The 10,804-nt window shown below is 48.6% G+C and overlaps 1 protein-coding gene across 3 annotated transcripts in view; it reads left to right on the forward strand.

Moving 5' to 3' along the window:
* The window catches only part of CLPB (ClpB family mitochondrial disaggregase), a 140,975-nt gene extending 133,842 nt beyond the window's left edge, over positions 1-7,133 (forward strand). For all 3 annotated transcript variants that reach the window (XM_069469294.1, XM_069469295.1, XM_069469296.1), the window contains 5 exons: positions 3,241-3,397; positions 4,200-4,273; positions 4,441-4,560; positions 4,788-4,892; positions 5,289-7,133. In XM_069469294.1, coding sequence (XP_069325395.1) covers positions 3,241-3,397; positions 4,200-4,273; positions 4,441-4,560; positions 4,788-4,892; positions 5,289-5,537 — 705 coding nt within the window. In that variant the 3' untranslated portion in view covers positions 5,538-7,133. The remainder of the gene's footprint in view (positions 1-3,240; positions 3,398-4,199; positions 4,274-4,440; positions 4,561-4,787; positions 4,893-5,288) is intronic.
* Positions 7,134-10,804: the final 3,671 nt, after the last annotated feature.

A 10,804-nucleotide genomic window follows, 5' to 3' on the forward strand; every position in this document is an offset into this window, starting at 1 on the left:
AGAAGAGGCCCCAGCAAGGAGACTGTTGGGGAGCCCGGGCTGTTGCTGGGGAGGCCGTGGGCTGGAGAAACTATTAGGAGGCTGACTGTGAGGAGAGAGGGAGGAGCCAGTGGCGACCAGTGGCCAGATTTCTGGCCTGGGTGACTTGGCAGCTGCTGCGGCCATCAGCTGAGGCAGGGAACAGCAGGATGGGCAGCACATGGGCCAGGAGGGCGAGGCACTGAGGTTTGGCATTGTCGAAAGCGAGATACCTGCACGACAGCCAGATGGAGATGTCCGAGAGGCCGTTCATCGGTTTTACGGGTCTGGAGCTTAGGAAAGGTCTGACTAAAGATAGTGATTCTGGAATCGTTCAGCACAGAGAGGTTCACGGAAGCCCCAGCAATGGATGAGATCTCTCACCCAGGCAGAGACGAAGAGAGGGCTACGAACGGAGCCTAGGGAAGAGTCAAGAGGAAATCACTAGAGAGGTGGGAGGCAAACAGAATGTGGCCCATTTGTTTATTCATGAGGCACTGTGTGGGCAAGAAGGGACACAGACAAAACAGACACAGTCCCCATCTCGGTGTCATAAATGAGTCGGGGAGACAGGCAGCCAGAAGGCAGCTCAGTCCCCTGTGGTAGGTGCTGCACTAGGGATAAGTAGCAAGTGTCAGGAGCTGTGAGGGCACCAAACCAGGCTGAGGGTGTGAGGAAAGTCCCCTATTCCCACCCAGCCCAGTTCTCCCAAGCCTGGGCCCTGAAAAGCAAGAACCCTATCACAGTCACCATAACACCAAGCTGGACTAATATCTGGATTGCACAGCTGACGGCCCAGGGCAAAAGTCCCAGGAAGAGACTGGTCCCCAGGGAGCCCACCCTCTTCTCCTCCCTTCGAGGATTCATAGTTGAAACAGCGAGAAAGTACCCCTGTAACCGTGGGGTGAGCTTTCAAGCCCCACCCCAGGATGTGCATGCTCTGGTTGTTGGTGGGAGGTGGGACAGGGACAGCTCCCTCTTTGGGACACCTCTTTATTGCCAAGGAAACTGAGGAGAAGGAGATATGAGCACTGAAAGTCGCCCTGTGGGTCAGCTGTGCACTGCACCTGCTCCCCTCGCCCACCTGGGACCCATCCTCAGGCCCAGTTATGAGCAGAGCTTTGATCTCTTGGAATGAAATTGCTGCTGGGTTATTGCTCTGGCCAGTACAGCAGTGTGTGAACTCAGTCCTTGGGGATGAGCTCTGCGAAGTGAGTGTGGAACATACGCAGTGTTATATTACATGCTTGGACATGTCACACACACAGACCTGTCCCCAAAACTAGAATTGCTCTCAGTGGATTCTGTTGTATTAGAACCCATAAACAGGAGGTGAGAGTGAAAAGCTGATGGCAAAAGCTCAGGAACATCCACTTGCACCCTTGCTTCTCCTTTCCCACCCCAAGGCAGGGATAGGAAAGTGACCAGCTCTAGGACCACGATCTCCAGGACCCTTGTGAATAGAAGACCACTTTGGAACTAATACTTTCTCAGAGGCCTGTATCAAGTGCCAGTGTAAAGCAAAGCTGGAAAGCATACCCAGAATGCAGTAGGTGCTCAGTCGATGCACATTCCTTTCTCCTTTGCCCCTAAGGGACAGGAGCAGGTTTGCCATTACACTGGCTTTAGAAGCAAGGGCTATCCCTGAGGCTGGGGCAGGGCCCCACATTGCTGGCTAGGCAGGAGCCAGCAGGCTGAGGTCAGTGATCCGTCCCCAGAGCCATGTTTCCCAGGTTGGCAGGAGCTATGCTTTGTCTGCCTCCCAGAGGAAACTTCAGGCAGGTCTCGCTCTCTCTCGCACCTGTCCCAGATGCTTCTCTCCAGTGAGGATCAAAGGACGCAAACTGAATCTGGCAGAATTCTGAGAAAATTTCATTGAGGGGAAGAAAATGAGGCCTCATTTATCCAGCACCATTGGTGTGACCTCTGTAGCCAGGTGCAGAGGGAAGGGCATGGGCTCCAGGGTTAGACAGTTCAAGTCTCAGCTCTACTGTATCCGAGCTGTGAAACCTTGAACAAGTTACTGAGCCTCAGTTTTCTTTGTAGGGGCCATAACTGTACCTACCTCTGAGAGTGGATGTGAGGATTCAGGCATTCAGCACCTACTCTGTGGCAGACAGTGTTCTAGGATGCCGTGATGAACAAGACCCAGTCTCTGCCCTTGCGGAGCCACTTTCTAGTGGTTGGAATGAAATAGTTCATGGAAAGCACTAAGCAGAACACCTGTAATGAGAGTAGAAGTGCCTTTCGGTGTTCACTGTTGCCACTGCATCGCTTCCTCTCAGCGAGTCCCTGATCATGGCTTTTGTTACAAATGCCGTAAAGTGCTATTGTGCAGTGATACCCTTGAGGTTTGCTGAGCAGATGGAGCTCTGTACCCTTGAGCTGATTGGCCCCAGAATGCTAAACTTTTATAATTCTTCTGTCTCTTCTCTCTTCCCTTCCTGTTTGCTCCTTTTCTCTTCCTTTGGCACATCTGTCTCCAGTATAGATGCCTCCTTCAACGTCACTTCTAGAAAAAGCTAAAGATTCCAAGGAAACTTCCCAAGGTGGTCAAAGAAGGAACCATATTTTCCGTCCCTCTGTGCGGCCTGATGGCAGCTCCACAGATGTGGAGATTATACCTGTTTAAATTTATGATCTATCTGCTGTGGTAATAACAGTTCTGAACATTTGCACAGCATGGTTGACTAAGGACCTTTCACCAGTATGACCACCTCTAGTCCTCACAATAGCCCTGTAAAATACCCTCCTCTGAACTACTGCAGCAGCCATGCTTTCCTTTATCGTCATACTTGACCTATGTTTCCTGGGTCTCACTGCTTCTCCAGATTAAGAATATGTCGAAGGCTCAGTGAGTTCCCCAGTGCCCCCCAACACAGAGCCTGGCCCAGAGTGGGCCTCCAGGAGAGTATGTTGGACAGATGGATGGGTGGGTAGCCTGACTGACTTCTAGATACCAGGAATAGTTGGGTGCCCTGAGAGATGCCGGAGAGCAGGTGCATCCCCTGAAGGCACTCTCAGTAGCGGGAGCAGTTGCAGCCGGGGCAGGGAGCACTGCAGCCAGGGTGTGAGTCCAGTGCTCAGAGAACCCAGAGGAGGGAGCAGCTGGCTGCTGGGGCTTGGAGGAGGAGGGCTGGAGCATTCTGGGAGGCCTCCTGGACGAGGTGAGACTGAGAGTTCTAAAGCCTGCCCAGGCTATACAGTCCCTTTCCTTCCCAGGGTCGGCTGACAGATGGAAAAGGGAAGACGATTGACTGCAAGGATGCCATCTTCATCATGACCTCCAACGTGGCCAGTGACGAGATCGCACAGCACGCGTTGCAGCTGAGGCAGGAAGCTCTGGAGATGAGCCGTAACCGTATTGCTGAAAACCTTGGTATGGTGGCTGACCTGAACTCTCTGGGCCAGTGATCAGGCCACCAGCCCATCTCCTGGGGACAGGGCTGGGGTTTGGGGTCCTGGGCCTAGGGGAGGGTCCTAGTAGGCAGCTTTGTCCCTAGCTGACTCTGAGCAGACACCAGGCACCATACCAGGTAGTGGAGGGGGACAGACAAAGAGATAGTGCCCCTGCTTCCTCAAGAAAGCCCAAGTCTGTTGGGTGATAGGAGGGTTCCTGTCCCCCAGACAGGGATAAACAGAGCTACACCAGGGTGAGGGGCCAGAAGGTGGCCAGGGTCTTAGGGGACTAAAGAGATGCACAGTCAACAGATAGAGGTGCTTTAGTGCAACGAGGGCACAGCAGGTCAAAAACTACATGGCAATGAACACAGTCCTTTCCACCCAGGGCAGCTTCCTGCATAGGCAGGCCCTGGAGAGTGCTAAAAAGGAGAAGCACATCAGCCAGGAGGCAGTGTCTGTTCAGGATTGAACCCGCAGCCCCCTTCCTCCGGGTCAGAACTCAAGTCTTGCTCCTGACTCTTCTCCTCTCCTCTCCCTCCCTCACAGAACTCCCACCCTAAGGAACCCCAGGCTTTGTGGCGCATGAGAGCTGGAAGGGCCTCAGAAAGTACCTAGTCAGGCAAGGAGGCCAGGCCAAGGCCCAGAAAGCCTTAGGCCTCGACCAGGATTGCACAGACAGGGGCAGGAACAAGGCTCTTTTCATAGGTAGCACTAAGCAGCCGGCTCAGCCCCCAAAGCTAAGTGTGGGAAGTAAGCAGTTTATGATTCTAACTCCACAGGGGATGTCCAGATTAGTGACAAAATCACCATCTCAAAGAACTTCAAGGAGAATGTGATTCGCCCCATCCTGAAAGTAAGAGGTCTTTCTTGGTACTTCCTGCTGGAGCCTAAGTTTGGGGGAGGGGGACTTGAGCCATCCTAAAGATATGGAAGCCCCCTCCCTTCCCCACTGGGGTCCAGTAATTCCCCTTTCCCCCTGTGGGTCACTGAGCTCACCTCATCCCTAACCTGGCCCTGCAGGCTCACTTCCGGAGGGATGAGTTTCTGGGACGGATCAATGAGATCGTCTACTTCCTCCCCTTCTGCCACTCGGAGCTCATTCAGCTAGTCAACAAGGAACTAAACTTCTGGGCCAAGAGGGTAAGAGGGGACTGCATATGAGTGGGGATGGGACATCCGGCCACTGGAATTCTGGAGCACGGGTCTGGGAACACCCCTATCCCCCAAAAGGTGGAGCACCGTGGTATGGGGCCAGGGGCCTTGGGGGGGGTGCACATCTCTCACAGGCCCAGGCCTCAGGGAAGAGTGGCGACGGATGGAAAGCACTGGGCCCTCATGCAGGCACGTTTCTGTCTGACCCGTCTCAGGCCAAGCAAAGGCACAATATCACACTGCTCTGGGACCGTGAGGTGGCAGACGTGTTGGTCGACGGCTACAATGTGCACTATGGGGCCCGCTCCATCAAACATGAGGTGAGCACAGGAGCCTGAGAGAAGTGAGCTACCTCCCTCCTCAGTGCCCCCCAGACCCAATCCCTGCGCTCCCGGCCTGTCCCTCTACAGTTTGGCTGTTGGAATTCACACCCAGAGCAGATGCCCCATCAGAACCAAAAACACAAGATGATCAAGTAAAACCCCTGTCTGGAGGGTGGCCCAGAGAACCCTCCCAGGAGTGGGAAATGGCTGGGAGCATCAGAAGCTGATATCATTAAGCCTTTCGCACAATCCTACAAGCTAGGTGTTGTTAACCCCACTTTGCAAATGAGATAACCGAGGCTCAGAGAAGGTCTCCGACCTGCCCTAGCAGTAAGTGACGGGGGCTGCCCAGGCCGAGGCAGTGCTGACCACTTCGCCTACCACCACCTGCAGGTAGAGCGCCGTGTGGTGAACCAGCTGGCGGCAGCCTACGAGCAGGACCTGCTGCCAGGGGGCTGTACTCTGCGCATCACCGTGGAGGACTCGGATAAGCAGCTACTCAAGAACCCGGAACTGCCCTCTCCCCAGGCTGAGAAGCGTCTACCCAAGCTGCGGCTAGAGATCATCGATAAGGACAGCAAGACCCGCAAACTGGACATCCGGGCACCCCTACACCCTGAGAAGGTGTGCTACACCATCTAGCGTCTACCTCCTTGCCTATACATGCCCTCAACATCCAATAAAGGCCCCTCGGCTGTGGCATGGCAACTGACCTATCTTCCCCTCATGCCTCCACCTCCTCTCTACCCAGCCTAAGGCCTGTTTACCTCCTCACAGCCCCTGGAAGACCCCTCCTCAACCCCAAAGCCTGAAGCAGGAATTTTGCCCAAGCCCAGACCCATAATCTACTAACAAGTCTGCAAGAGAGGAGCTGCCTTTTTATCCCTTTAAGGCAAGGAGGAGGGAGGAGCCTTATTATCTTTTAGCATGTTCCCCATACCACATAGTCACTGGAGCTGTATCATGTTCCCAGGAAGCTCAGAAATATGGCAGCTAAGAACAGATCAGGCTAGAAGAAGACAGGAACCAAGCTGTGACCTGCCACCCTCTGCTGGTCCTCATATAATTCAGTCCCCAGAACGTATCAACTGGGAGTGGAGGAAGAATGCAGAGGCCTAGGCACAGATGGTTCTACAATTTAGTCTGTAGCTACTTCATTCCATGCCCTAAAATTCATGCCCTTCACCCAATGACCCTTTCCCCTTTCCACTGCCATATTATGCCCACTGCTCCTCCCTACCCGATGTCCTAGGGTCAGGCTAGACCATGTTTCTCCAGCCTTGGGGACTAAGTCAGTATAAGGCCCCTCTAGGAGGGGCCCTGACTGGTTCATTATCCTGCCCTACTCTGTGACTGAACAGCAGTCCTAGATGACCAGGCAAGCTCAGCTCTGCAGGAGCCTCCTTAGGAGACTAGTGCCACAGACTCTGGGAAGCTGTGGGTCAGGCCTGCCCCTGTGGCCACGGAGTCTGCCTCAGCCCTGTCTATACTGCTGTACCAGTTAAATTAGCCTGGAATAAACATGCAATTTATACGGCCTGCATGTTAGTCACTAAGCAGAAGATCTAAACACCATCCCCCAAGGGCATTCAACAGGACAGCTGTGTTTCAGCCCAAGCTTAGCAAGGGCACAGCAAGTCTATAGCCTGGTGCAGCCTTGGGCACCATCTGCAGTAGCCACCAGTGATAACCACTCCATCCACCTTCCCCCATAGGGCCTTTATGGAACCTTCCTGAGTGTTAGCGAGTCTCTTTCAGGTAGCAGAGAATGGGAGCAGGAAGCAGAGTCCCTTGGGTGATGGAAGAGTGTCATACAATGTGATGGGTACGAGGCAGTCAGAATCTAGGGTGTGGGCTCCACCAGATGCTCCAGCAGTTGCTGTCTAGCCTCTCAGGAGCTGTGTCTGCTGCTCCCTACCTCAGTGACTGCTGTTCTTTTTGTTGTTTTTTACTGTTTGTTTTGAAATAATTTTAGACTTATAGAAAGTTGCAAAAATAGTAGAGAATTCCCACATACCCTTCACCCAGCTTCTAATATTAACATCTTATAAAACCATACTGTAGTTACCAAAAGCAGGAAATTAACATTGATACAATACTACTAACTTATCTATCTACAGACATTAGAATTTTGCCAGTTTTCCCCTTTTTCTGGTCCAGGATCCAACCCAGGATCCCACATTGCATTTTGTTGTTATGTTTCCTTTATCTCTGGCAGCCTGTGGCAGCTTCTCCATCTTCCTTTGTCTTTTGACACTTTTGAAGAGTCCAGGCCAATTATTTTAGGTTTGTCTGATGTTTTTACATGATTAGATTTAAGTTCTACATTTTGGGCAAGATGACCACAGAAGTGATAATTGTGCCCGTCTTAGTGCCTCTGAGCAGGGGGTGGGGTTAAGTTTGATCACATGGCTATGATGGTGTGTGTCAGGTTTCTCCACCGTAAAATTGTGAATTTAACCTTTGAAGTTGATAATCTTCTGGGGAAATACTTTAAAGTATTTCTAGCCAAGCTGTGTAAATATCTTATTTATCCTTAGAATTTTGCCTACTGATTTTAGCTTCCATCATCAATGGTTCTTGCTAATAACAAGTATTAATGTTGTACTCGCCTGATGATGACTTTGTTTCCTTATTCTATCTATATTTATTCATTGGTATTCTGCTATAAGGAGGAACTGTCCCTTTTCCCCCATTTATTTATTTGATAACATATCATTGTGAACTAATGGATATTTGTTTTAGTCTATGGGTTATAATCTAACACTGACATAGTTTACTTTGTTGCTCAAATTGACCCAGATTTGGCCACTGGGAACTCTTTCTAGTTTGCTCCTGTGTTGTTTCAGCATTGCCCTCATCACTTTGTGAGCACTTCCTTACCTTCTGGCACCACAGTATTGTCCAGGCTTACTCACATTTTTCCTGTCCCAGCCGTGACATCAGCCATTTCTCTAAGAAGCTCCCCCGTTCTTTTTATTCCAGAAAAAAGGAACTTAGAAACCAAGTGATTTCTGGGTACTGAGAAACCAAGATGTATACTCATTGCTGCTGGAGTGTCATTGCTTCTAGGCCCTCTCAGCAGACAGAGCTAGGAAAATATATATATATGTTAATACATACAAATACATGCATCTGAATTTATTATCGTGTCTATCTATCTGTGTATTACTAAAAACCATGAGTTCGTATTGATACCTACGGTTCCAGTTCAATACCATAGGGTTTGCAACTGCCATTCTTATGACTTTACTATTCCTTTTTTTTTTTTTTTTTTTTTTTGAGTCAGGGTCTTGTTCTGTTTCCTGGGCTAGAGTGCAGTGGTGCCATCATAGCTCACTGCAACCTCAAACTCCTGGGCTCAAGCGATCCTCTTGCCTCAGTCTCCCGAGTAGCTAGGATTATAGGCGCGTGCTACCACACCTGGCTAATTTTTCTATTTTTTGTAGAGACAGGGTCTCATTTTTACTCAGGCTGGTCTCAAACTCCTGGCCTCAAACAATCTATCCACCTCAGCCTCCCAAAGTGCTAGGATTATAGGCATGAGTCACTGCGCCTGGCCTGACTTTACTATGTTTTCTCCCCTGCTATCTCCGTTTCTTCTCCTTTCTCTCTGTTTGGTGTTCAGACTTCTCTTAGAGGCTCTAATTAAGTCAGTCAGTGACTATCTTCTATGCAATATTTCTATGGGGTAAAGGTCTTATGCCTGACTTTCAATCCCTTGGTTGAATTAACCAAGGAACAACAGGCATGTAACTCAAAACCAGAAAACTTTTATACAAGAACACCCAATAGCCACCTTCATGAGAGTAGGGTAGGGGACAGGGTAAGACCCTCAGATTCTTTGCTAGACCTCCAATGTGATGTTGGACCCATTATCTTACACTTTCATAGCATCCTGAAATGCTCAGCTCACTTGCTCTACTTGTTCTGTGTCTTCATCACTAGACTGTAAGCTCCAAGAGAGCAAATACCCAGCTGTTCAGCTCAATATTCTATTCATGGTACCTGGCACAATGCTACATGAGGGATACTTCAGGAATATCTGGAGGGGTAGATGGGACCTGCAGCAAGCACAGATCTTCACAGTGGGCCCTGGGAGATAGCACAGTATCATTTGTTTGCCAAGCATACTTTTATTTGTCATGTTCTTGTGGCCAAGCAGTGAGACACACCAGGACCGGAGCTCTGAGCAAACGGAGCAAGGTGAGACCCATATACCTTATTGAGGATCCTAGAATACATAAGGCTGGATTTGAAAATGAAAATGTACCACCTTTATTGTTCAAAAAGAAAAACTTAGAGGTATGTAGTAATTTAGAAATTTAGGGAAGAAACACATTTAAATCCTAAGAAAAATGGACCAATAAAGATAAAAGCTACAGTTAACAAGGCAGGGAAAAAAACACAAGAAAAAGTATAAATTAAAAAACAATTCTTTGAAAGCACCAATAAAATAGATAAAACCAAGCCAGGCACAGTGGCTCATGCCTGTAATCCCAGTGCTTTGATAGGCCAAGGTGGGAGGATTGCTTGAATCCAGGAGTTTGAGGTTTCAGTGAGCTATGATCACACCACAGCATTTTAGCCTAGGTGACAAGGTGAGAACCTGTCTCAAAATAAAAAAGGAAGAAAAATAGATAAAATTTCCTGGGCCTGATAAAGGGAAAGAGAGAGAAAAATACAGCTTAATATTAAGAATGAAAAATTAGACATAACCATATATCTGGAAGAATTGAGAAGAATAATAGAAAAATTCTATTTGGCAACAAATTTAAAAACAGAGCAAATGAATAATTTCTTAGCAAATACTTAAGACATAGTTTGAATAGGCCAGTTGATTACCAGAGAAGAAATTGGAAAGGTGATTAAAATTTTAACTTTTTAAAAGATTGTAGCTGGGCACAATGGCTCACACCTGTAATCCCAGCACTTTGGGAGGCTGAGGCAGGAGGATCGCTTGAGGCCAGGAGTTTGAGACCATCCTGGGCAATGTTAGTAAGACCCTGTCTCTACAAAAAATTTAAAAATCAGCTGGTTGTGGTGGCACACACTTGTACTCCCAGCTACTCGGGAGGCTAAGGCAGGAGGATCGCTTGAGCCCAGGCATTCAAGGCTGCAGTGAGCTATGATCGCACCACTGTACTCCAGCCTAGGTAACAGAGCAAGACTGTGTCTCTAAAAAAAAGAAAAAGATTATGTTCTTTTCATTAAGCTTTTTAATTGAAATATATTTATGGAAAAGTATATAAATCTCAAGTATATAACTCAATGAATTATTACAAAGTGAACACATCCAGGCCGGGCGCGGTGGCTCACGCCTGTAATCCTAGCACTCTGGGAGGCCGAGGTGGGCGGATCGTTTGAGCTCAGGAGTTCGAGACCAGCCTGAGCAAGAGCGAGACCCCACCTCTACTAAAAAAATAGAAAGAAATTATATGGACAGCTAAAAATATATATAGAAAAAATTAGCCGGGCATGGTGGCGCATGCCTGTAGTCCCAGCTACTCGGGAGGCTGAGACAGGAGGATCGCTTGAGCTCAGGAGTTTGAGGTTGCTGTGAGCTAGGCTGACGCCACGGCACTCACTCTAGCCTGGGCAACAGAGTGAGACTCTGTCTCAAAAAAAAAAAAAAAAAAAAAAAAAAACAAAGTGAACACATCCTTGTAGCCATCACTCATCCCCCAAAATAGATGAGTTTTAACTTTTAACTATTAAATAAACTGCCAGTGTACTCAAACCTGGTAAGGTACGAAAAAGAATGCCATAGCCTAATCTCACTTATGACCACAGATGGAAAACTTCCAAATAAAATCCGGTTGAATTATACATTATGATCCCAGTTGAATTATACATTATGATCATATAAGATTTATTTCAGTAATAGAAGGCTCAGTGTCAGAAAACTT

This window comes from Eulemur rufifrons, chromosome 6 (genome assembly GCF_041146395.1).
Source record: "Eulemur rufifrons isolate Redbay chromosome 6, OSU_ERuf_1, whole genome shotgun sequence".
Taxonomy (NCBI): domain Eukaryota; kingdom Metazoa; phylum Chordata; class Mammalia; order Primates; family Lemuridae; genus Eulemur; species Eulemur rufifrons.